This window comes from Podarcis liolepis, assembly GCF_965112155.1.
Source record: "Podarcis liolepis genome assembly, chromosome: 15".
Taxonomy (NCBI): Eukaryota; Metazoa; Chordata; class Lepidosauria; order Squamata; family Lacertidae; genus Podarcis; species Podarcis liolepis.
Window position 1 is genome coordinate 9,019,680 of NC_139566.1, and position 27,064 is coordinate 9,046,743.

General features: G+C 48.6%; 1 protein-coding gene across 5 annotated transcripts in view; it reads right to left on the reverse strand.

Annotated features, from left to right (window-relative positions):
* Positions 1-1,711: 1,711 nt before the first annotated feature.
* LOC310694198 (mothers against decapentaplegic homolog 4-like) overlaps positions 1,712-27,064 on the reverse strand; it is a 36,277-nt gene continuing 10,924 nt past the window's right edge. For 3 of the 5 annotated variants that reach the window (XM_083477176.1, XM_083477175.1, XM_083477177.1), the window contains exons 2-12: positions 22,879-23,133; positions 15,573-15,747; positions 13,408-13,503; positions 12,591-12,800; positions 11,699-11,839; positions 11,443-11,598; positions 10,500-10,553; positions 10,225-10,408; positions 8,011-8,179; positions 7,401-7,539; positions 1,712-5,130 (exon numbers count right to left, since the gene is read on the reverse strand). In XM_083477176.1, the coding sequence (XP_083333302.1) occupies positions 4,919-5,130; positions 7,401-7,539; positions 8,011-8,179; positions 10,225-10,408; positions 10,500-10,553; positions 11,443-11,598; positions 11,699-11,839; positions 12,591-12,800; positions 13,408-13,503; positions 15,573-15,747; positions 22,879-23,115 (1,773 nt within the window). In that variant the 5' untranslated portion in view covers positions 23,116-23,133 and the 3' untranslated portion in view covers positions 1,712-4,918. The remainder of the gene's footprint in view (positions 5,131-7,400; positions 7,540-8,010; positions 8,180-10,224; positions 10,409-10,499; positions 10,554-11,442; positions 11,599-11,698; positions 11,840-12,590; positions 12,801-13,407; positions 13,504-15,572; positions 15,748-22,878; positions 23,134-27,064) is intronic. The other 2 variants (XM_083477179.1, XM_083477178.1) reach the window with 1 other exon arrangement.

A 27,064-nucleotide genomic window follows, 5' to 3' on the forward strand; every position in this document is an offset into this window, starting at 1 on the left:
AATGCAACAATGCAGGTAGGGAGAGCTATGTTAGAAGGGGGGGGGACCCCATTCTGTTCCAAATGATCAATAAGAAACAACCCCTTTAAAGTGGGAGGTGGGGAACACACATTAAAAGCAATCATTCTGTTCCACAGAGACTCAGATTCTGCATTAAGAATCCTGCAACCTGTATATAATGCAGATTAACCTGATGGGAGGATGGGGGAAACTGCCTAATACCAGATTGTTTGCCCACCAACCCCGACACAGGCTATTCTGGAGGGCCTTTCCTATCACCTGATGCCCAATCAGTTTAACCAGACCTGCTTGCCTGGGGATTGAATCCTCTGCCCACAAGTCTTGTGTTCTACAGCCTCTCCCTCTTCCACGATTCTGCATTGCGAGAAAAAGCTGGGAGGTCACTTAGGCTGGCCGCTTCTCCACCTTTTCCGATTTCTCCAGCCTGTACACGCATTTTAAACTCTTCCCTTAAGGACTAGAAACTTGCATTCGAAACAAAACCGTGAGATTCTCGGGATGTAGGATTCTGCACCCACCATCGCTTCCTGCCCTCTGGTAGAATCTACATGTGTATAAAAAAAATTCTGAAAATGCTTTTTTAAAAAATACATAGAATTTTCCATAAGGCTGACCATTGCCATCTAGTGTCACCTTGTATATTGTGCTTAAAACACACTGCAAACGTTTTATTTGCTGCTGTATAGCTGAGTCCTCTCTCTCTCTCACACACACACAGACAGACACATTCACGGAATAGCCACAGCTATACCCATAAAATAAGGAACCTCAGCTCCCAAGGCTCAAATGTGGCCCCCAAGCCTCTCTGTCTGGCCCCAGTGACAATCTCCCCACCGCACCCTCGAGTGGCCCTGCTTCACACATTCCCGTGTTTTGGGCTGTGTCCCTGAACTCTGATATTGCTGCCTCCGTCTTCCCTACATGGACAATAGGGAAGGAGTGTGAGAGGGTGAAGAAGCTAGCCTAGTGCACAGAGGTAAAAAAAATAAACAAATCTACATTTGTTGCCCCACCCACTTTTGTTGCCCCCACCCACCATTAGCATATGGCTCCCATAAGGTCACCCAGAGGGGAATCTGGCGCCTGGCCTGAAAAAAAGGCTCTTCGCTCCTTTTGTGAGAGAACTTGCTTACACTACTAGGCAAGTTACAGATAGGTAGCCGTGTTGGTCTGCCATAGTCAAAATAAAAAAATTCCTTCCAGTAGCACCTTAAAGACCAACTAAGTTAGTTCTTGGTATGAGCTTTCGTGTGCATGCACACTTCTTCAGAAGTATCTGAAGAAGTGTGCATGCACACGAAAGCTCATACCAAGAACTACCGTATTTTTCGCTCTATAACACGCACCCGACCATAACATGCACGTAGTTTTTAGAGGAGGAAAATCCGTAGGCATGCCACCCGTAGGCATTCCCTCCATAACACGCACAGACATTTCCCCTTACTTTTTAGGAGGAAAAAAGTGAGTGTTATGGTGCAAAAAATACGGTAACTTAGTTGGTCTTTAAGGTGCTACTGGAAGGAATTTTTTTATATTACTACTAGGCAAGGCAGCCGATGGGACACCCCACCCACTTACCCCGGAGGCTCCCCGCTATCTTGAAGGGCCGATCTTGTGTTGGGCAGTGGCAGAAATCCAAAGGGAAAGCCCAGCTGCCTTTCCAAGCATGAGAAGCAAAACACAAGCCACATGAAAAGCAAAATCTCCTTTAAATAATGGTTACTAAAAACGACAGAACTGTCAGAGGCAAAACAAGAGGAATCAAACAAGTGCATTACAGAGGAATGTCAGTGCGAAATAACAGGCCCGAAACCACAGGATTGGGCCCGGGACTGGAGACCCTAAGCCAGCCTTTATTGACCTGGTGCCTTCTCCAAAAGCGCTGGCTGGGCCTGTCAACAAAACGTCTTGAGAGGGCTCCCACCGCTTTGGCAAAAGCTGTCTTAATCTGTTCCTGGCTGAGTGCCGTGCAAGACACAAGGACCGTATAAGGCTGCCCTCTTCTCAGGAATATATAAAAACCATTCTGGGGGCTCCACTCCTGTACCTTTAAAGCCCCCTCGTCTACAGAAACGTCGGTGAAATGTCCTCACAGCACAGAAATTAAGAAAAAAATCATCTGCAGTGTTTTATGTGGTTTGTTCGTTTCAGATCAAGCCATGGTTAAAAGACGCAGCTACAAAGGCCCGTCAGGAAGTTGGCAACGTTGTTGAGTCAAGAGATGGGGTGATCACATCCGATCTTCCCAGTGGATCTCCCTTGGCAAGTCCGGTTCGGCGTGGCACCATTCCCCTCTGTCCTCACAACAAAATGGCTGATGGGGGGGGTGTTTGGTGCAGTCTTTTGCAGGGATGTTGGCAAGGTATCAGACTTCCCTCTGAGAGGGGGCAACATATGTTGTTACTTGTGCTGGGGGTAGCCAACATGGCGCCCTGCAATGTTGTTGGACTACATATCCCATCAGTCTTCCCCAGCATGGGATTATAATCTTGCCACATCTGGAGGGGGCTATGCTAGCTGCTCCTGGATTTATGCAGTCCAGGATCCAGCTGCCAAGTGGCTCTGCTCTACTGTAAGCAGTTCCAGATAGACAGGGGGATGTCACAACATGAGTGACATCTGCTGGAAAGACCTAGGCAGCCGTCACACAGGTCTATGGAGCAGAATGAAGACAGCTACTTTCCCTCCATTTTCAGGGCTCATGTGCCTTTTTTGGTCAGAGTAGCAGGCAGAAGTGCAACAGGTACAGCTTTTACACACAACCTGCCTAAGGAGCAAAGCTGCGGCTGTTGAATTTTGGCAAACTAGACATCTGTTAAAAAAAAAAAAAAGGAAAGCGATCATACTACATAAACCCCTCCTGGCTTTCCTGACGGCCAGAAATCTATACGAGGCTTTGCCCCCATAACCTCATCTCCCTGCTAAGAAAAAGGGGCTGCACCAGTTGAACTGGTGCCTGTCACCACCAGAGATTGGTGATTGGTTGGCAGGTCTGTCATGAGCATAGAAGCCATTCCGTAAGTCAGTCTGTACAGTTCAGTTGGTTAGAGCGTGGTGCTGATAATGCCAAGGTTGCGGGTTCGATCCCCGTATGGGAGAGTTGCATAGCCCTGCTTTGCAGGGGGGTTGGACTAGATAATCCTCAGGGTCCCTTCCAACTCTGTGATTCTGCTCCCAAGCCAGTCAAGAGCCTGCAATCTTCATATGAAGTCAAGCAACTTAAAACACCATTTCCACACCACCCTGCTGCTTACCCTCACAGTCACAAAGGGCTAGAAACCTGGCCACAAAAGATGAATTTCTCCAGAAATGCTACGCCTTGATACCACGTTCAACCCGTTTTCCTGAGCTGCTGCAGAATTGGCCCCACGCACATAGCTCCAGTTAAGTCTGCAGTGGCACAGGAAGGAACCAACCAGCTAACCAACGGATATGTCGTGGGGCAGAATTTGGGGGCCAAGGCTGACTGCTGCCTCCCACAGAGATAAGAGGTCCAGTTTGGGTGGCAAACCCCAGAGATTTGAAATGGGTTGTTTGATCAGTTAGGCTTTTGGTCCCCGCCCCCCGGCACAATTATTTGGTGTTTTGAACTGCAACCCAGTAGATTCAAGAAATCTAGATTAATAGATCCTGCGACATTCACTAGACGGAATCTGCATGGGGCAGGGAAACACTGCTTCTGAGTCAAGAAGCAAACATTTTGGCTTGGTTTCCAGATGATGCATGACCACATCTTGGCCGACAATGTTTTAGAGGTTTCGTTACAATGTGATTGCACTCACCACCTGCAGATGTGGGGGGATACAAGTCCCACGGAAGAGTAAGACCACTTGAAATCAACAGGAATGACAAAGCCCACAGATTTCAACGGGTCTACTTTGAGTCGGAGTTCGTTGATTGCAACCCTTTATAACAGGTGGAGGAAAATCTTTGACCTTCCAGGCCTTGTTGAACTACAACTCCCATCATCCCTGGCCACTGGGCCATGCTTGCTGGGGCAGATAGGAGCTGCCATTCAGCCTCATCTAGAGGGTCAGAGGTTCCCCACACCCAAATTTGCAAGTGCTTCATTTTTGCCCTTTCCGAGTTGTCAGGGGCATCGTTCGACTCGATTACTTTAACTGATTAAAGTCATATATTGCAGCCTCCGTTTGGGGATTTAAAGCATAAAAATCAGAGCTGGCCAAATATGTCCTTGCACGACAGGGCAAAGGACAATATGGCTCCCTCCATTTTGCGTGCTGGGAAGCATCACCGGTGGTTGGGTTTCCCTTCAATGCTGGCAATAGCACACCATCCTCTCCTAGGGCAGCAACAACTTTGGGGGGGGGGGCCTAGCTAAGGGGCTGCGAAGGAGCCCAGGCTGCAAGTCCAGCTCTACACTCACACATCCTTGCTGCCATTCCCTGCCTCCCAGCATTTGCCACCTGAATGGCACCTGCCTCCCTCTATCTAGCGGTAGGACCGGCTCCTAGAAGAATGTCTCTAAGAGCCAGATTTTCAGATGTGTGGGGGTGGAGATTCTCCGGCGATTCTCAGCTGCTCAGCCGAGCCGCAACCAGATCGTTGGTGCTCAGGAGAGAAAAGCTGGCGAGAAAAGGACCAGTCCTTTGAGATGGCCAGAAAGGTGACCCCCTTTGAAGTCATTCATTCCGCCATTGGTCTGGGAACAGAGAAAGTCGCGGCACCCCTTCGAAAGGCGGCAGGGCGCGTTCAAGGGAAAATTCCGCCGTCTCGGTCCTTTCGGAGACTCCAGGGAACTTGCCCCCACTGCTATCATGAGCGTGGGGGCCAGAGTCTCCTTCGCAGCGCCGACGGCAATCCCCGCCCCTCTGCAAACCCCAGAGGCTGCGGGATCGGCGAGAACCTCTCCATCTTCCTTGCCTCGCAATTTAATCTAGTTGATGGAGCCCGGGTCAGCCAAGGGCATGGTGTGGAGGACTTCATCCAGGAGCTGGAGGGCTCGGTGCAAGTGGACTTCGATCCAGCAGGGAGTGTGCTTGATGCTCTGGCGGGGGTAGTCCGGCCCCCAGCCCTTGACGAAGCTCAGGCGGAGGATGCACAGGCGGCGGAGGTCATCAACGCCAATGCCGGCCGCAGCTGAGAGGCCTGGAGGGAGAGAAAGGAAAGACGACGTAAGCTAAAGCCTGGAAAGTCTTTTGTAAAGGATTCAATCTCCATCGGTTAAAATAACTAAACCCCCCTTGGAAGCAGGAGAAGAGGGGGGAAATTCTATCGTTTAAGCCTGCAGGAGAGAGAGTGAAGAAAGATAAATCACCACCGTTTCGAACCTGGGAACGGACTGCCAGTAAGATTGACGTTTTGGGAAAGCTTATTGACTGAATAAAACGCATGTTGACAGATAGTTAAATAAGAGAAATATATTGTTTCCATTGTTTCCTTTTACACTTAAAAAGGAGGAAAAAAAGTAACTGAAAATCGAAACTAGCTCTGTTGCTGGATCTGTGTTTAAAAGGATGGATACAAATAGAAATTGTTTCCCCTAGAGGGAGCTTTTGGAAGTGTTGCAGGAGTGGAGCTGGGGAATTTTCCAGCTGCAGAGATTAAAGAGCGTGAGAATCAGAGTTTGACCTTGGACAAGAATGTTGACAGAAGAAGCCCTAGTGATTGCATTTTGCAAGACAAGTGCTTTATTGGAACAGCTTCATGAGAAGATGGATGTGAGGATTATTAAAATTGACAATTTGGGACTAAAAATGACCGAGTTGGGACAAAAAGGGAATACCTATACAGAAATTACTCAGGAATTGACCCAGGAATCTGTTTTGACATGGCAAGCTGTGGAGAAGACGAAGGAGAAAGTTGTTGTTGAACCTCAAGTAATTCAAGTGGAGAGAGCCCTGGCCTCCCAGAGGCAATTTGATGAACATAAGCTGTTGCCCTTTATGATTGAATCTAGAGAAAGCCAGAGAAAGCCAGATTTGGTGGGATGGAGCCCTGCTTGGATTGGAGAAGGAAAGTTGGATAGATCCTCCTATGCAGGGATGCTCTGGCCTTTGGGATCTGGATTTGGGTCAGGTGGAGAGTGGTGCTCTGAAATATCTTTTGGACTTTAGTTCTGACTATGGAGAATGGGCTGACCTGTTGAGAAGGAATAAAGACATTGCTAGGTTGGAGCTCCCCCAAGATCTACTCCTCAGTGCCAAAGGAAGGAAATTAAGAACAAGATCAGCAGAAGACAAAGTAATGTGCATAGATATATATGAAGAAGATCTGCAGAAGGGACATGGAAGAGAGTTAAGAGCCTCGGACAGAAGGTCACCAGGTTAATGGACTATATGGTATTGATAGAAAGGACTGACAGAATCCGAGACCAGGGAGAAGAGACGGTGGAAGAAGATTGGAAAAAAGTATATATATATAAAAAAATTATTTAGAGAAATGTTGCAAAATTAATGAGCGTTAGAAAAATATTGGAATGAAATTATATGGTTTTAGTAGAAATGTTATAAGGAGTTAAGTATAAATAAGTTTTAGGGTTATAATGGTAAGATAAGGTTAAAATAAATTAAGATAATCAAATGACAGAAAACAGTGAAAGAAGGAAAGGATTTGCTGAAATAATTAACAACTAGAACACAAAAAGGGAGGTGTGAGGTCGATGAAACAAGCTAATGAAAGATAAAGATATGGAAATATTGGATATGTTTTTAACTGTTTTTGCTTTTGTTTTTGTTTTGATGTATCGTGTTTTTTGCTTTTTTATTTATTGTAATGTGTTGATTTGTACTGTTTATTTTTTCTCTTTCTTTTTTACTTTTTTTCTTTAATTCTTAAACTTTTAATAAATATTATTTTTTTAAAAAAAAAGAAAGAAAGGGAAGAGTGCAAGGCTTGGCTGCGGCTGCGGCTGCAGCACACCAGGGGCTGAGTGATACCTGTTTTTCAACATCGTGATAGATCACCAGCTAAACATCGCGATATACAGTGGTACCTCGGGATGCGAACGGGATCCGTTCCGGAGCTCTGTTCGCGTCCTGAACGTAAGACGCAACTGCACGTCTGCGCGGGTTGCGTTTCGCCGCTTCTGCACATACGCGTGACGTCGTTTTGACCGTCTGCGCATGCACGAGCGGCGAAACCCGGAAGTAACTCACTCTGTTACTTCCGGGTTGCCGCGGAGCGCAACCCGAAAATACTTATCCCGAAGCATATTTATCCCAAGGTATGACTGTACAGATATATTGTTGTGTCTGAAATAAGGACGGAGCTCCATAGAGGCATTGGGTGGCTTCACAGTTTCCCCCCGCTTCGTAGGGTTGCCATACGTCCGGGATTTCCCAGACATACCCAGAATACTGCAGTCGGAAGTAGCGTCTGGGTGCACCTCAGTGGGGGTGAATCCACTTGGCACTTACCCACAGCTGGCGCGATGCCCCCCACGGAGCCAGGCCCAGGGATGCTCCCCGACACAGCGGCCGCCTGAGCCGCTGCTGCCGCCTGCGCTGTCGCTGCTTGTTGGTGCATCTGGCGGTGGCACTGGCGAAGGTCAAAGACCTGCATGGAAAGGCAGGAGCGAGGACTCTGTGTTAGAAACTTCAGCACCTGCTGTGAGCGATGCTCAGGAAGGATGGCAGCTGACAACCCGTACCACCAGGAAGGTGGCAAGGTGACAATATTAATGATAAGATGATGATAATAATAATAATTAGACAGGCAGAGGTACTTGTGGAGTGCACAGACACCAGCAAACCTATTCAGACACAGGATTCAGTTACATTGCTTTTAAATTTTCTTTATTTTATACTGAGTCAAACCCAACAGGCCTTGCAGCTTTATACTGCCTACACTGTCTGGCAGCAGCTCTCCAGGGTACCAGGCAAGGGACAATTCCAAGCCCTACATGGAGATGCTGGGGAATTGAACCTTTGGTACACAAAGCAGATGTTCAGAGCTATGGTCCTTCCCTGTTAGATTTGCCCTAGGCAACCCTCTTGCTCCCAGGCCCTCAACAGCACCGGCCCTGACCTTGATGTAGGCGCCAGGATAGATCTTGTGCACAGCATCCCCCGGAGCACGCCCAGCCTCCCGGTCCAGGTAGTAGCTCTGCACGAAGACGGCGTGGTCACTCAGACACCGCATCCAGACATCGCCTTCCCCACGGCACTGCAGCTGGACTCCTTTCCCAATGTGCAGCCTGGAAAACAGAATACTCCAGTTCCTCTTCCTGCCTGGTTCCCTGTCCCAAACTGTCAGGGGTAAGTCAGCAACAATAAACAACAAATCACTCAGGGCCAGTGAAGTTAAATCTATATTCAAGGAGACGAACCACAGCTCAGGCCTAGTGGTCTCAGCAACTCTTCCTAGGGGGTCTTGCCCCGACGACACAGTTGCAAAGACCTTCCCATCTCTCTCTAAGGCTCCTCCTTTCTCGGGCTTATTCCGTGCAGTCTCAAACCATGTCAGCACACAACTATCTTTTCATTTCTGTGTGTGTCACAGCAACCTGCCCCAATTCCTCTCCAGCCTCCACTTCGACCGCTGATTCTGGACCGCTCTCTGCCACAGAATCCGCTAAAGAGTGCCACAGCAATTCTTCTTCATGGGTCTTGCCCCTAGGAGGCAGTTGCAGAGACTGAAGGCCCCCTCCTTCCCACAGCTGCCCTAAACCTCCTCCTTTCTCCAGTTTCCCCCAAGCAATCTGAGACTGTGCCTGTGCAAAGCTAACTTCTTCTCCACTCTTTTTATGCCTCTTCTGGTACTGGGAACCAGAGGGGAGGAGAGTTTGTTGCTGCAGGAGAGGGAAACCAGTCTGACTCATCTCTGCCTCTTGGCCTTCCTACTCTCCAGTGTCACGGTCTTGTTTACGGGTCGTCAAAGTCCTGGTGGAGGATGTCGGGACTGGGGGCAAGACGGCAGGGTGGGAGCAGGAACGAGAGGCCAGAAGCCAGGAGTCAGGAAGCCAAGGGTCTGAGGGTTAGGAAGCAAGGAGTCAAGGAGCCCAAGGCAGGAAGTGTGTTGCTGTGGCAAAGAGCCAAAGGGAAATGCTGACCTTATATCCCTTCCCGGTTCTTGCCACCTGGTGCTGTGAGCTACCAATCGGCCTCACCTGTGCGGCCGTGCCTTGCCTCTTCAGAACAAACTTAGGAAAGCCCCAGTCCTGCAAAGCCCTGCTAGTCACAGGGCCCGGCTCCTGCACACACTCCTGACATCCAGTTTCTGCTTCTGCTTCTGCTTCTGGACTCCTCTCTGCCACAGATTCTCCCTGCTCGCCAAAGCCTGTTGCCTCTGCTGCTTCCGACATCTCCAAATACCAGTCTGCTTCCTCCAACCACTCGTCATCACCCCAGCACCAATCCCTGGGCTCTGAGCCTTCTTCCCCTGGGGGCTCCCTTGGGGGTTCCCCAGCTGGTACCTCCCACCACTCCTCAGCACCCAGCCGGTCAATGACTCCCGCTTGCTGCAACAGCCACGATTCAGTGCTGCTCGGTGTTTAGCTAAAGTTGCCGTTCCGCAAACCTTAAGCCTTCCTCCCCAAACCCTGCAGATAAACCCCATTCTGTCCCCAGTCGCTGCCACTTAGGCGCTCAACCCCTCGACATCAGAAATAGCGGGAGGGTTCTTTTGCAATGGAAACCCGTTGCTCTCTGCGTACACCTTTCACACTGAGGTCCAGCACTGAGGGCCTTCTGGCGGTTCCCTCACTGCGAGAAGCCAAGTTACAGGGAACCAGGCAGAGGGCCTTCTCGGTGGTGGCGCCCGCCCTGTGGAACGCCCTCCCATCAGATGTCAAAGAGAAGAACAACTACCAGACTTTTAGAAGCTTCTAATGTTTAACAGACCACTGTATTTTAATACCGTATTTTTTGCTCTATAAGACGCACCAGACCACAAGATGCACCTAGCTTTTGGAGGAGGAAAACAAGAAAAAAAATATTCTGAATCTCAGAAGCCAGAACAGAAAGAGGGATCGCTGAGCAGTGAAAGCAGCAATCCCTCTTGCTGTTCCGGCTTCTGGGATAGCTGTGCAGCCTGCATTCGCTCCATAAGACGCACACACATTTCCCCTTACTTCTTGGAGGGAAAAAGTGAGTCTTATAGAGCAAAAAATACGGTACTTTGTTGGAAGCTGCCCAGGGTAGCTGGGGAAACCCAGCCAGATGGGCGGGGTATAAATAAAATATTATTATTATTATTATTATTATTATTATTATTATTAATCTCCCTCCCCACTGCCCTGACCTGGCGCGTTCGCTGGTGTCGGTGCGGTGGACGTTTGAGAGCTGTCCCAGACAGAAGCGGTCTCCGCCCGAAGGGTCAACGTATCCGTCCACAGTGACCACGGCGCAGTTGGCGGGCACCTTGAAGATCTCGCCCACTTGCACGTCCATCTCGAAATAGGCAATTGAGCACCAGAACTCAGGGCCTGGGGAGAGACGGGCATTCATCTTAAAAATCTGGGCCGTTGTGGGAATGGGGGAGAGAAAAAGTCAAATAAGGGAGGTTGCGTCACTCACCAGGGTGACTGGAGACTGGCGGCTGGTAGGGAGGTGAACTGTGATGAGCAGGCCCTGAAATATAAGGCAAGGAGGGGGTTTGCGGTAAATAGGGACAGGAATGCCAAGACCTTTGCTCTTCTGTTTCCTACATTCACTATACAGTGGTACCTCGGGTTAAGTACTTAATTCGTTCCGGAGGTCCGTACTTAACCTGAAACTGTTCTTAACCTGAAGCACCACTTTAGCTAATGGGGCCTCCTGCTGCTGCCATGCTGCCAGAGCACAATTTCTGTTCTCATTCTGAAGCAAAGTTCTTAACCTGAAGCAATATTTCTTGGTTAGCGGAGTCTGTAACCTGAAGCGTATGTAACCCGAGGTACCATTGTAACTCATTCCGCTTCCCAGAGCGGAAGTTTGAACCCAGGATTCCAGGCCCACAGACGCCCCCTAAACCACCTGTGAGCTTCAAAGCTACTATTGGACTCCAACTCCCAGCAGCCCCCAGTCAGCATGGCCAATGGCCAGAGATGATGGGAGTTGTAATTCCAACAGTGTTATTGGACTCCAGCTGATTCCTGGGAACCTGTAGTTTTGTCAAGGGAGCTGAGAGTTGCTAAAAGGAGACCCCAATTCCACCCCCGCAGAGCTACATTTCCCAGAATTGCCAGGGAAGAGGGACATACTCTTAAACCACTTTGGGAATTGTAGTTCTGTGAGGGGGAACAAGGGTCTCCTAACAAGCCCCAGCACGTATAAAAACTACGGTTCCCAGAATTCTTTGGTGGAAGCCAGGACCGTATAACGTAGTATAACTGCAGGTGCAGTTACGTGATTCCGCCACAGGGGGCAGCAAGATGAATAATGCCGTTTTGTGGGGGAAAGTGAACTGCAGTGGAACCAAAACGGTGCTGCAGACACCCAGGGCCCTCCTTTTTGCTTCGCTTTGCTTGCCAAGACGCACAGTAATGGTTTGAATGGTGAAGAGGAGGCTGAGGGTAACTCCGTCCGTTCTGCTGCTGCTGGGGAGCGGGGAGCGGAGGTGGGGTGGGCTCCTGGCTCCTCCCAACGGAGCTGTAGCTTGGGGTGCCGCCGTTCCCTGTCCAGCTGGTTGTCGAATCTTCCAGAGGCCCAGGGAAGGAAGAGAAGAAACAGGTGAGAGCTTATCATTTGAACGCCTCCGTCCTGCACCCGGCCCAACAATGGCACCCTATACTTACTCTGGTAGGGCAGTTTGGGGGCACACCCATTTTGCTGTGCGCTCGGGGGAGCCGGAGAAGGGGCTGGGGGGTGCAAGGGGGTGGAGATCTGAAGAAGACCCTCACCATGAAGGAGAGGGAGCAGGGGCCCCCCAGGAGGGCCTAAGAGTAAGCATGAGAGAGAGAGAGATCAATTTTATCTGCAAGCTACTATTGCAGATTCATTTCATTTCCCCATCACATTGCATGTCCCCATCACAGATCCATTGCATTGCTCCCATCATATTGCATTTCCCCATTGCAGATCCACCAAATTTCCCCAACATATTGCATTTCCCAGTCACATTGCATTTCCCCATCACAGATCCATTGCATTGCCCCCATTATATTGCATTTCCCAGTCATATTGCATTTCCCCATCACAGGCCCATTGCATTGCCCCCATTATATTGCATTTCCCCATTGCAGATCCACCACATTTCCCCAACATATTGCATTTCCCAGTCACATTGCATTTCCCCATCACAGATCCATTGCATCGCCCCCATTATATTGCATTTCCCAGTCACACTGCATTTCCCCATCGCAGGCCCATTGCATTGCCCCCATTATATTGCATTTCCCCATTGCAGATCCACCACATTTCCCCAACGTATTGCATTTCCCAGTCACATTGCATTTCCCCATCACAGATCCATTGCATCGCCCCCATTATATTGCATTTCCCAGTCACACTGCATTTCCCCATCGCAGGCCCATTGCATTGCCCCCATCATATTGCATTTCTCCGTCACATTGCATTTCCCCATCACAAATCCAACCCACTTGAGAGGAGGCGAGAACAGTTCCTTTTCCTTTCCCTTAAGTCTCCCTTCCTCCCTGCTGCTGCTCCCCAAAAAGAAAAAAAACTAACCTGGGGGAGACAAAGGCAATGCGGGGTAGATGCCAGCGGTAGGATGGGGCGGTTCCGGAAGCTGCAGGGGTGATAAGGGCTGGTAGGGCTCTGCCTGAGGAAGACCGGCCTTGACCCCAGGGCCGGGGTGATCTGCCGGCGGAGGAGGCGGGACCTCCATCTGGATGCAGTCGGGAATGAACTCCTCTTTCACGAGCCGCGGGGGAGGCGCTGCAGGGGGGCGGAAAGAGGAGGCGGCTCAAACAAAGCGAAGACGGGAGAAAATAAGCCCACTGAGTCAGCAACTGCTCTTCAGAACGACATCTGAAGGCAGCCCTGTACAGGGAAGCTTTTCATAGAATTATAGAGTTTTATGAGGATCATCTAGTCCAACCCCACTTGCAATGCAGGAATATGCAGGTGTCCCTTGCGGGGATCGAACCTGCCGCCTTGGCATCATCAACAGAACGCTCTAAGGATGTGATATTCTGTCGTGTTTTTGTATACAGTCGTACCTTGGTTCTCAAATGGAATTCGTTCCAGAAGTCCGTTCGACTTCCGAAAAAGTTCAGAAACCAAGGCACGGCTTCTGGTTGGCTGCAGGAGCTTCCTGCACTCCATCGGAAGCCGCGTCGGACGTTCGGATTCCCAAAAACGTCTGCAAACCGGAATGCTCGTTTTCGGGTTTGCGGCGTTCAGGAGCCAAAACGTTTGAGTCACCAGGTGTTTGAGATCCAAGGCACGACTGTATTCTGTTGGAAGCTGCCCAGAGTGGCTGGGGCAACCCAGTCCGATGGATGGCATATAAATTGTTGTTGTTGTTGTTGTTCAGCAGTACCTGGAAGGTCAGAGGTCCGCCCCCAGTCCTGTCCTAGGCCATCATCCAGAAAAAGAAAGCAGGATTGTATCTCACCTGTATTCTGGATGTTCAGTCCTGCAGAACGAGAGAGAGAAGAAAGTGGGTGTGTTATATATCCTGAGCTCCAGCCGATATTCTCTGAGGCCAGAAATGTGCTTGACATCTTTCCGCAGGGCCTGCAAGACAGAGCTGTTCCGCCTGGCCTTTGGTTTGGACTCAGTCTGACCCTTATGTTTCCCTCCCCTTATTGTTTTGATCTATGGACCACTTTTAAAATGAGGCTGCATTTTAAATTGCATTTTAACCTGTATTTTAAATTGGGTTTTTCCCCCCTAATATGTTTTTGCTGTAATTTTACTGGTGTTTCCTGCCCTGAGCCCGGCTCTGGCCATGGAGGACGGGGTATAAATAATAATAATAATAATAATAATAATAATAATAATAATAATTATTATTATTATTATTATTATTATTATTATTATTATTATTATTATTATGTCCAGCCTAGGGGCTCGATTTGACTGACGTTTCAACGAGGAGCCAGCGTGAGACCCTTTCTGGTCCAACCCCCTCCCTTCTCCCCTGCTAACCTCCTAGGCCGAATGACATGGGCTGACATCTTTTCTGCCCCCCACCGCTGACCCGGTGCCTCACGATGGGTGCCTCTGACTATGTGCAGAGTTGGCCTGGGAGCCCGTTCAGGGGCCCCAAAGTAGGGTTGGGATATTCAAAGGATAAGAAAGAGAATCAAACTCTCCCTCAGCGAAACAATAAAAAATTACATTCCAAGTCGAACTGTGGCCGAATTGCCTCTGAGCATGTCCAGACAGCACGCAACAGAGAGACAAATAGCCCGTGTGTACACATACACACACATAGCTAAGGTTAAATACCTTCCAAGGGCACGCAAAGTACATTTTCTCTCAGCGGAGCAATTAATATTTTGTTTTGAAAAGCAGTCAAGTTGCCACAGAGTGTGTACACTGCCAATTTTCATCTGAATGAGGTGGTTTGAAAAAGCAACACCAGAATGAATTTAAGGACATGGTGCCTCCAGGCAGTTGAAGATTGTCTCATCCAGAAAACACCTTATGCAGAAAATGTGTAAGTTAAGGTATCGTCGTGGGGCTGGGGATAATGAAAACACGGAGCACACAATGTAGGTTATTATTATTTTAATTCCTGCCCTCCTGTTCTGGCAAATCTTCAGTTGGTGGAGATGCCAGGCTGGGCGTAAGAAATTTGGATCGGTTGGCATAGCAACCTGCTAATATCCACTGTGGCTTTATGGAGTCGAATATTTCCATTTACAGATAGGTAAGAAGGCAGGTATGGGACGCGGGTGGCGCTGTGGGTTAAACCACAGAGCCTAGGACTTGCCGATCAGAAGGTCGGCGGTTCGAATCACCCGCGACAGGGTGAGCTCCTGTTGCTCGGTCCCTGCTCCTGCCAACCTAGCAGTTCGAAAGCAAGTAGATAAATAGGTACCACTCCGGCGGGAAGGAAAACGGCCTTTCCATGCGCTGCTCTGGTTCGCCAGAAGCGGCTTAGTCATGCTGGCCACATGACCCGGAAGCTGTACGCTGACTCCCTCGGCCAATAGAGCGAGATGAGCGCCGCAACCCCAGAGTCGGCCATGACTGGACCTAATGGTCAGGGGTCCCTTTACCTTTAAGAAGGCAGGTGGAAACGGCCAAGTGCCCTTTGCCTGCCTGCCTGCCTTGGGAGCAGAGGTGATGTTAGGAGGCTCAGAAACAGCAATAGAGAAACTTTCCTCTCTGCCTCTAGACGAAGGGCCGCATCTCATTCTGAGCAACATCCTGGGGGCCATGTGAGGATGGGGGGGGGCAGAGGCAAAAAGGGTGCTAAATTTACCGTCATACAGTAGGCTACACACATTCACACAACCCTCGCTTTCCTCTATCCAAGAGGCGTGATCTAGCTGTGCAAGGAGAGAGTGCAAAGCGAGGGCCGGTGAGGGAGTGTTCTGAGGGCCGGACGGAGAGACCCAGAGGGCCGCATTGGGTTCCCAAACTTGAGCTCCCACTCTTGGCACCCCATTGGCCTATTCCGAAGTAGATCCACTGAGGCAGCTGTGGGGGTACTCGGCTTCTGTAGGCGCCACCCACGAGGGACTCACTCACCGATGCCCGGAGACACCACCCGCTCGTAGTGGTAGGGGTTGACGCAGACACTGTCGTACTTGAGGTCGAAGGCGAATTGGCAGAACTTGACGTGCTTGAGCTCGTTCTTGTGCAAGTCCGGCCAGCGCCACAGGCGGGAGTAGATCACGTGGGGGAAGCCTTTGCGTCCGGCCACCTGGTTGCGGGGAGCAGGGGGTACATGGAAGGGAAAAAGATGGCAAAGGACACCGTTAGCGCAGGAGCGGAGATGGCGAGGGCAGATGAAGACCCTCCAAGTCTCCCTGTTTTCCGGGGACCGTCCGGGATTTACAGAAGCCGTCCCTGGTTTCTGATTTGATCCATGAACGTCCCACTTTTCCCTATTTTCATCAGAGAAATGTGGGAGGGTATGGAGTTATGTGACCCCTGAGTAACTATGCAACCTTTAGAAGACATCTGAAGGCAGCCCTGCATAGGGAAGTTTTTTTTTTTTTTAATGTTTAACGATTTATTATGTTTTTATATACCTGAAAGGAGCGTCAGGTATATACCTGAAGGAGCGTCTCCACACCCGGACGCCGAGGTCCAGCGCCGAGGGCCTTCTGGCGGTTCCCTCACTGCAAGAAGCAAAGCTACAGGGAACCAGGCACAGGGCCTTCTCGGTGGTGGTGCCTGCCCTGTGGAACGGCCTCCCACCAGATGTCAAAGAGATAAACAACTACCTGACATTTAGAAGATATCTGAAGGCAGCCCTGTTCAGGGAAGTTTTTAATGTGTGACATTTTAATGTATTTTTCATCTTTGTTGGAAGCTGCCCAGAGTGGCGGGGTACAAATCATAAATTATTACTATTATTATTATTACAGTGGTGCTCCGCAAGACGAATGCCTCGCAAGACGGAAAACTCGCTAGACGAAAGAGTTTTCCGTTTTGGAGGTGCTTCGCAAAACGAATCTCCTATGGGCTTGCTTCGCAAGACGACAATGTCTTGCAAGTTCCCGCGGGGTTTTTTTTCCCTCCCTCCCCCCTTTTTCTAAGCCGCTAAGTCGCTTATCAGCTGATCCGATCAGCAGATAAGCCTCTAAAAGCCTCTAAAAGCCTCTAAAAGCCGCTAATAGCGCTAATCCGTCAATGGGCTTGCTTCGCAAGACGAAAAAAACCGCTAGACGAAGAGAATCACAGAACGGATTCTTTTCGTCTTGCGAGGCACCACTGTATTATTTTATACATGTTGGAAGCTGTCCAGAGTTGCTTGGGCAACCCAGTCACATGTATGGGGTATAAATAACGTCATCATTGTTATCATGGAATAGGACATCCCTATTTTCATCGGAGAAATGTTGGAGGGTATGTTAAGAGGAGACCACCTGGAGCAGATTTAAAGGACACGAGGGCCTCTGCTGTGCGGCAGGGGGTTATTTACATATTTATTATTACATTTTTATGCCACTGAAGAGCTCAACACGACCCCACTCTACATTTCATTCTCACAGCAACCCTGAGAGGTAGCTTCAGGCTGACAGACAGTGACTGGCCCCAAGTTGCCCAGCAGGTTTCATGACTGAGAGGAGACTCGAACTCAGGTCTCCTAGGCCCTAGACCCGACATTGCTTCACATGGGCTCTCCACTCACACGCAGGACAGATATGGACCGGGGAACCTCTGACCCCATAGAGAAGAATCAGGGAATCCTTTTTGGACTGAGGGCCGTGTTCCCATCTGCCGAGGGCCACCTTGCAGGGGTGGGCGGGGCCAGAGGTCCAAAGTGGGCGGGGCAACAGAGGTCCATGAATGTAGATGTTGCCATTGTCGAGTAGGCTGGCTTCCACACACTCACACATCCTGCAACCAGGCAAGGAAGAAGCACGATCCGGGGTCAAGGAGCCGCTCCGGGCAGGGTGGAGTTGCCTGAATCTCGGGACACTCCTCCACTGAGCTCCCTGCCGAAAGCCCCACAGGACTCCTCCTCCTCCTCCTCATCATCATTTTATTATTTATACCCCAACCATCTGGCTGGGTTTCCCCAGCCACTCTGGGCGGCTCCCAACAGAACACTAAAAACGGAATAAAACATCAAACATTACAAACTTCTCCAAACAGGGCTGCCTTCAGATGTCTTCTAAAAGTCAGATAGTTGTTTATTTCCTTGACATCTGATGGAAGGGTGTTCCACAGGGCGGGCGCCACCACCGAGAAGACCCTATGCCTGGTTCCCTGTAACCTCACTTTTTGCGGGGAGGGAACCGCCAGAAGGCCCTTGGAGCTGGACCTCCGTGTCCGGGCTGAACAATGGGGGTGGAGACGCTTCTTCAGGTATCCAGTGGTACCTCAGGTTAAGTACTTAATTCGTTCCGGAGGTCCGTACTTAACCTGAAACTGTTCTTAACCTGAAGCACCACTTTAGCTAATAGGGCCTCCTGCTGTTGCTGCGCCACAGCTGCGTGATTTCTGTTCTCATCCTGAAGCAAAGTTCTTAACCTGAAGCACTATTTCTGGGTTAGCGGAGTCTGTAACCTGAAGCGTATGTAACCCGAGGTACCACTGTACTGGGCTGAGGCTGTTTAGGGCTTTAAAGGCCAGCACCAAGACGTTGAATCATAGCTGTGAATATTTTCCCCTTTTCTTGTGAGGAATCCTATTCGGAATAAGGGAATTTCCCTTGAAAAAAGGGAAACGTTGACAGCTGTGCTTTGAATTGTGCTCGTAAAGGTAATGCTCAGGCACTTTCTGTTGCCAGAGCTGCAAATTCCATGTATCTCACAGCAAAGGGGGAGAAGGAATCAACCCCCATTTTCCTCCAACTCGATGCAAGAAAATACAAAACAAACAGGCGTAGTTTTATCCCCTCCACCCTCCGCAAGAACCTTCCTTTCTTTCCTGGGGGGGCGGTGCATGCGTGTGTTTTGTGGACAGGGCCCTCGCACTCATTTTTGGCCCTCGCACTCATATTTCCCCACACGGTTTCTGGCTGACACTGAATTCAGACATAACAACAGCCCCCCCCCCTTTCCCCGCGGCTTCAAGAACCAGACAGTGACTCATCCTCTGGGCAGACAGGGAGGGAGGGGGCACAGCGTGGCTAGCAGAGAAAAAGAAATCGAGATTTGTTTGGGGGTGAGGGTTAAAAGGGAAGGGGTTGGTGACCCCCCCACCCCCCAAAACGAAACCTCAAGAGTCCTCTTTATCTGGTGATATGTTGGGCGGGGGCCAAAAATGGGACACACACACTAACACGCTGCTTCCATCCAAGCCAGCAATAATTTCAAGGCCTTTTGAGAAGGATTTGCTTTTCGCTCTTTGGGTGGGCTCCGATTTAAGGAGACAAAAAAAACGGACGCAGCTGTCGCCTTTCCTTGTCCCGCCCCCCCCAATATATAATTATTATTCTTAATTTAATTCATTAACCCTTCACCCTTAAGTCCCTGGCAGGGTTATATTAGATTTTAAAAAAACCCCCAAAACTTACAACGGCAAGGAATAACACCAAATAACTATAAAAGCAACAACAAAAAGCGACAAAATCCAGACATATATTTAGATTTGCAATGGGTCTGTGTTAGAAATCTTCACTGCTGTTTTCTAAAGAGAGATTACTTTTACCTCATGGGACGTGTGCGCTCACGAATATAATTGGTTTAATACTTCAAACTGCCTCGAAACCTCTTTGCCAATCGATAGCTACCCCACCCCAATCACGGTAATTATTATTTTGTCCGATTTCAAGAGCCAAAATCCTAAGGCAAAAAAGTAGGTCAGGAGGGGATTCAACAATCCCCGGGAGATGTGAGGCAGGGGCTCCTGGACTTAAATCCCCTTCCTTATTTGTAGAGCAAGGGGTTGTAACACACACACACACACACACACAACTCGAGGGTTTCCCATTGCAGCCTTTCTCAACCTGTGGGTCCCCAGACGTTTGTTGAACTACAACTCCCATCACCCCTAGCTAGCAAGGCCAGAGCTCAGGGATGATGGGAGTTGTAGTCCAACAACATCTGGGGACCCACAGGTTGAGAACCGCTGCATTAGGGCATCCGATTGGCTGCTGTGAGAACAGGGTGCTGGGCTGGATGGGACCCCATTGGCTGGATCTTCTCCAGGACTCTTCTGATGCTCTTATTGTCCCGTCCCCCCACACTGGGTGTTTTGCACTACAACTTCCATCAGCCCCTGGCTAGCACAGTCAATGATCAGGGATGGTGGGAACTGTAGTTCAAAACATCTGTCGGTCTTGGCAGTTCTGAGTCACTCATTGTTTAAGACAGAAATGGGAGGAGGGTGGTCAACGACTTTGTCCAGACTCTCACTTTTGGGAATATGGCAACCCCAGCCATGATAGCTGGGGCTGATGGGAACTGTAGTCCAATATCATCTGGAAGGCTTTGGGCTCCTCAACCCTCCTTTATACCTCTGAAACGTCCATTAATATATGTCAGAACGTGTATTAATATATGTTAATATAAATCCAGACGGTGACAGCAGTCACGAAATTAAAAGACGCCTGCTTCTTGGGAGAAAAGCAATGACAAACCTAGACAGCATCTTAAAAAGCAGAGACATCACCTTGCCAACAAAGGTCCATATAGTTAAAGCCATGGTTTTCCCAGTAGTGATGTATGGAAGTGAGAGCTGGACCATAAAGAAGGCTGATCGCCGAAGAATGGATGCTTTTGAATTCTGGTGCTGGAGGAGACTCTGGAGAGTCCCATGGACTACAAGAAGATCAACCCTATCCATTCTTAGGGAAATCAGCCCTGAGTGCTCACTGGAAGGACAGATCCTGAAGCTGAGGCTCCAAGACTTTGGCCACCTCATGAGAAGAGAAGACTCCCTGGAAAAGACCCTGATGTTGGGAAAGATGGAGGGCACAAGGAGAAGGGGACGACAGAGGACGAGATGGTGGGACAGTGTTCTCGAAGCTACAAACATGAGATTCACCAAACTGCAGGAGGCAGTGGAAGACAGGAGTGCCTGGCGTGTTCTGGCCCAGGGGGTCATGAAGAGTCAGACATGACTAAACGACTAAACAAAACAACAATATAAATCCAACCTCTCAGACCAAGTGGGAAGCAAGAGTCCTTTGACAGGAGGCCACACACTGATTCAAATTTCCATATTGTAAATTAAAGTGTTTGAGATATATTTGATACTATTTAATTTACACTATATATTTATATTACGTGTATGTGTGTATAACATGACACAATTGGTAGTCTTAATGTATTTCATTATTAAGCCAATTGAATACACAAACAGATGGGTGTGTTTTCATTGACAATGCAAAAGGATTGCTTTAAGAGGGTTTTTTCTTGAGTGGACCACCCTAATTGGTTGGGATATGAAAGAGCCTGTGGCGCTCCAGCGACATTGCTGGACTCCCAACTCCACCAGCCCCTGACCATCAGCCACGCTGGCTGGGGATGATGGGAGCCTGACCCCACAACATCTGGAAGGCCCATCAATGGTTTAAAATAGGTGCAAGCTTTTGGGCCACACGGGATCTTTTTTTAAAAAAAGATCTCCAATAACGAAGTTGTTTAGGAAGTTCAAAGCTCCGTCTAGATTTTAGAAGCTGAAAAACTTGCTTCAGACATGCTGTTTTGCACAGTGGGTAAGGAAAAAGGGTCCGTGGCAGAGAACACTTGCTTGGCATGCAGAATGAGGCAACTCTCATAGACACACTTTTTTTGTGCTTTAGAGGAGAGATGAGGACCCTCACGCTCTGAACTCGCCATCCTCTCCTGGGCTCCACTGTGCACCCTTTGTGCTCCTGCTGCGCTGGGGTGCATAACTGAACCCTCATCAAGAGGGGAGTGGGTGCGAGCGAGTGAACTAGCCTACCGCACAAAAGTAACGTTTATATTCATTGCATTCACAGCATAAATTTAAATAGAAATCGTGGGACATGTTTTCTTGTTCTTTCTATTCTGATATCCGCCACCATTTCATTAATCCAATTTTACAAAGTAGGAAAATCCAAATATTGATTATCTTTCGACTGATCGGTCTCCTGAGATTACTGCCAAAATACCTAGATTTCTTGTGCAGCAACCATAGCTTATCGGCGCAGGATCTTGCCCGAACTACTGACACCTCAAATTGTTCCTCATCATTTTAATATAATTACTTCATATTCCCCACTGTTTTTTTTATATTTTACATTGTTTCTAATGCCTATATTTAATATTGTACTTAAGGTACCCTACTGTGTTTTCTGTCTTTTTGTTTTCGTCCCTCCTCCTCAACTGGTTATTGGCTGAAATAAATTAATGCAACCATTCAAATCACCATTACGCCACTTTAAACAGTCATGGCTTCCCCCGCCCCATTAATTCTGGGAGCTGTAGCGTGTTAAGGGTGCTGAGAGTGGTTCGGAGAACCCCTTTTCCCCTCACAGAGCTACAATTCCCAGAGGGTCCTGTGAAGAGGGGCTAAACCACTCTGGAAACTATAGCTCTGTGGGGAGAATAAGTGAGGCCTCCTTGCAACTCTTAGCATCCTTAACAAACTACAGTTCCCAGGATTCTTTGGGGAGGCTGGAACTTATTGAATACAACTGTACGGTGCATTTAGTGTGCCCCTGGGAACCTTAGTTTCTTAAGGGCGCTGGGAGTTGTCAGGAGATCCCTGCTCCCCTCAGAAAACCGCAGTTCCCAGAGTTCCCTGGGAAGAGGGACCAACTCTGGGAGTTGTAGCTTTGTGACAAGACCTGACAACAACTCCCAGCAACCTTAACAAACTACAGTTCCCAGAATCCTTTGGGGGGGGTGAGTTTTTAAACTGGTACCAAGAAGACAAAAACTTCAAGAAAGAATGGGGGAAATTTATAACTTACTTAGGAGACCGCTGTAAGCAGATGAAAACATTAGCAGGATTTTAATCGCACTTGCAATGTGACAGATAAGGTGGGTAATATGGATAGATATAAAACATAGACGAGGGTATAATATGCAGCTGAAAATGTTGAAATTAGGACCCAGTGGCGGGATGAGGCGAAATCTCAAAACGCGGCTATGTATTTGGCATTGTTAAAAATCCAATTAAAAAAATAAACCATTTTTATTAGTTTTCATTTTGGAAAATGTGTCTATAAGTGTGTTTACAGTGTTACGGAGTGTTCTTTGTTTAATTTCTATTTTTTGAAAAAAAGTAATAAAAATTAATTTAAAAAATAAAGTGGTATCATAGCGCTTTAAATGTGTCGTGTGAATGTGGCCTCACTGGGGAGACGGTAATGCCTCTAGCTGAGTTGGTGGAGAGGTGGTGGCGCTGTTGTTCCCATGCGCCGGCTGTGCCACCCCGAGAAACCCCAGCGCCACGGGTTTACCTGCAGGCGGCCATCGAGGGTGCGCTGGATGGTGACGCACTTGCTGGGATGCGCGCCGTTGGTGGTGATGGCCGTGATGAGGGAGTCCAGCTCATCCTTCTTCTCCTTCAGCTTCTTGACCAGGCTCTCGATGGCCCGCTTGGCAAACGACTCGTTCTCCCCGCCCTGTCGGTGGCACATTAAGCTGTGCACAATGCTCAGGCACGCATCGCTGCTGCTGGGCTGGCTCAGGGACATGGCGGGAGCAGCGTTGTTCTGGACGGGGGGGGGGGGGAGAAGCCAAGCAGACAGCCATCAGCCTCCCCCACACCAAATAATAATAATAATAATTAAAAAAATGGAGATAGATAATTTGTCAAGTTTCCCCAAGGAAGAAATTGATCTTTTAATGGAGTACCACCTTTGGAACTCATCGCCACTTGATATCAGGCAGGTCCCTTCCCTTCTTTTCCGCATCGGCTAAAAAGGTTTTCGTTTAGAGAAGCCTGCCCAGACTGGTGTGTGTTTTAATCTATTTCTAATTTAACTTTTTAAAAATCACTTTATTCATTTTATTTCAAAGCAGTTTGCTGCAGGGAGGAGATAAAGCAATGAAATTGTCAATAGGAAAAATGGACAGCAACAGCTTAAGACTTTTGAGAAGTTAAAATTACAGTAGACAAAAAAAGCGAGATAATTTTATTAGAATCGTAGAACTGGAAGGGACCTTGAGGATCATCTAGTCTGACCCCACTGCAACGTAGCTGTCTCATACAGGAATCGAACCTGCAACCTTGGCATTATCAGTACCAAGCTCTACCTTGGATTTCTTTAATCTTTTTTCTTTTACAATTGAGCAGTGTCTAAATTTCACAAAATAAAATCAATAAACAAACAATGGCTTGTCCGAATCTTTCAAGCTATGGGACAGGAACACTTCATTCAAGAGCTGCTCAATGCTCTACGCAGTGTTTCAAAAAGCTGGCAGCCTCCAGACTCAAAACACCGTGTTGTGTTTTATTAGATTATAAACCTGAGGACAGAGATTGGGTTTCTTTTCTGTTTTTAGTGAACTTGTAAAATGCTCCGGGAGCCCCCCCCCTTTTTTTTTTGGCTGACGAAACTCTTTTAGTCAATAAATTTACAAAATTCTTTTAGTAAACAACCTTACAATAATAATTTTTTTCTTAAAAAAACAACCACAACCAGATTCAGGAAAACTGGTGGAAGGCCTTGCTGAAGACAGAATTACCATCTTTTTCGCTCCATAAGATGCACCTGACCATAAGGCGCGCCTAGTTTTTAGAGGGGGAATGCAAGAAAAAAAATAATATTTAAAGGAAGCGCTGAGCAGAGCATGTATGCATCCCAGGCTCTGCTCAGCGCTCCCTTTAAAGAGCCGCGTGGAGTATATGTGCGGTGCTTGCAGGAGCCCCCCACACACTCCGCGCGGCTCTTTAAAGGGAGCGCGACTCTTGGGGGCTTTTGTGGGAGGTGGGGGAAGCGAGAGAGCCTGCGGAGGCTATGCGCAGCGCAGCGCTCCCTCTAGAGCCAGTGTGGTGTAGTGGTTAAGAGCTGTAGACTCGTAATCTGGGGAACCGGGTTCGCATCTCCGCTCCTCCACATGCAGCTGCTGGGTGACCTTGGGCTAGTCACACTTCTCTGAAGTCTCTCAGCCCCACTCACCTCACAGAGTGTTTGTTGGGGGGGGGAAGGGAAAGGAGAATGTTAGCCGCTTTGAGACTCCTTCGGGTAGTGATAAAGCGGGATATCAAATCCAAACTCTTCTTCTTCTTCTTCTAGCTGTTCTGGCTTTTGGATAGCCCCATGAAGCCTCCGTGGGGCACAGGGATGAAGGCTCCCCATGCCCTGCGGAGGCTTTGCATGGCTAAGCCAGAAGTTAGAACAGCTAGAGGGAGCGCTGCACAGCTCTCCCTCTTGCTGTTCTGGCTTCTGGGATAGCCTGTGAATCCTGCATTCGCTCCATAAGACGCACACACATTTCCCCTTACTTTTTAGGAGTGCTTATAGAGCGAAAAATACCGTAACTAGTGAACAGAAGAAGAACAAGCCTTGTTGAAGCAGAACCAGCAAGGCTGCTTGAAGGATGGGTCCTGTCACACCAACCTGGGAGAGTTTTGAGAGTGTCAGTAAGCTTATAGAGGTGGATCCAGTCATTATTGTGGGCTTAAAAAAAAAAGAAATTTATTTTGATAAAGTCCTACACACCAAAGACTCCTGATTATTTGGGAACATGAGATGAGAGGACTGGTGGGTCAGCAACTGGAAAAGGAACAGAGAGAAGAAATAAATGGGCAGTGCTCCCAATGGAGAGATGTGGAAAGCAGAGTCCCACAAGACCTGATATTGGGACCTGTTAAGGGTGCTGGGAATTGTAGCCCTGCGAGGGGCAAACTACAGTTCCCAGGATTCTTTGGCCAAAGCCACATGCTTTAAATGCATGGTGTGTTTATGGGATCCTCAACAGTTCAGGGAAATGTTTTAGCACACATAAACAATTTCAAGCTGTTGGGGGCGGGGGGGAACCTGGTAAAACCTGACACAGTTCAAGGATTCTATAACACGGCTTTAAAAAATTCACGTGATTGTTTTTGTGTGTCAAGGGCAAGTATGAACTGGGAGGGGGGGGAATACAAAACAACCCCCTCCCAAATGATTCAAACTTATCTCCATTCCCTTGAGAACTAGAAATTTGCTCGTTTCTTTTCAATGAAAAGGGACGTCCTTTGGTGGGTGAGCTCCGAGCTCAATACAAACACTTTGTCACAAATACTGATAACACACACAGAGCGCAGGTTTTACGGCAAATGTGCTCCTGCAAGATGTAGTGACAGCAAAACATTGGGATGGATAATTTGGAAGAGGATTAGGCAAATGAACGCAGGATAAAGCTACCAATGGCTATGCTCTAACACAGGGGTCAGCAAACTTTTTCAGCAGGGGGCCAAACCACCGTCCCTCAGACCCTGTGGGGGGCCGGACTATATTGGGGGGGGGGAATGAACGAATTCCTATGCCCCACAAATAACCCAGAGATGCATTTTAAATAAAAGCACACATTCTACTCATGTAAAAACACCAGGAAGGCCCCACAAATAACCCAGAGATGCATTTTAAATAAAAGGACACATTCTACTCATGTAAAACCACGCTGATTCCTGGACCGTCCACAGGCCGGATTTAGAAGGCGACAGGGCCGGATCCTGTCCCTGGGCCTTAGTTTGCCTACCCATGCTCTAACTACACTGTTGGAGGCAGTATGCTGGGAATCGCATGAGGGGAGCACACTGTTCAGCTTAGTCCTCGCTTGTGGGCTTCCCATTAAGATTTCTGGCTGGCCAATGCGAGAACAGATGGCCCTTGGGCCTGATCCAGCAGCTCTCGTGTTGTTATATTATCGCTCTCCGCTACCCACTGAGGGCTAGAAACTTACTCGATCCTTTTTACCGAAAGGGGGCATTCTTAGGATGCTCGTAAGATTATGCTCACATGATCACAGCGGTACCTCAGTTTCCGAATGTAATCCGTTCCAGGAGACCATTTGCGTTCCGAAACGTTCAAAAGCCAAAAACTCAGTACGGAAGCCTCAAAACGGAAAACTCAATACGGAAGCCACGTTTCATGTTCGACTTCCGAGGCGCGTTTGAAAACCAAAGTATTTGCTTCCGGGTTTGTGGCGTTCGAAAACCAAAACGTTTGTCAATGTTCGGAAACCGAGGTGCCGCTGTGTTTTATTATTATTATTATGCCCTGTAAAATGTGTTCTTAATGTGGTAAGATGCCCGGGGATCTTTTCATAGAGTCATAAAATCACAGTTATAAGGGACCTTAAGGATCATTTCATCCAAACCCTCGCAGTGCAGGAATAAGCAACTGTCCCATATGTTTACCAGCTCCATCTGGTACGCAGGATGAGACCCTACCTGCCCACAGACAGTCTCGCCAGAGTGGTGCATGCTCTGGTTATCTCTTGCTTGGACTACAGCAATGCGCTCTACGTGGGGCTACCTTTGAAGGTGACCCGGAAACTACAACTAATCCAGAACACGGCAACTAGACTGGTGACTGGGAGCGGCCGGCGAGACCACACAACACCGGTCCTGAAAGACCTACATTGGCTCCCAGTACGTTTCCGAGCACAATTCAGAGTGTTGGTGCTGACCTTTAAAGCCCTAAACGGCCTCGG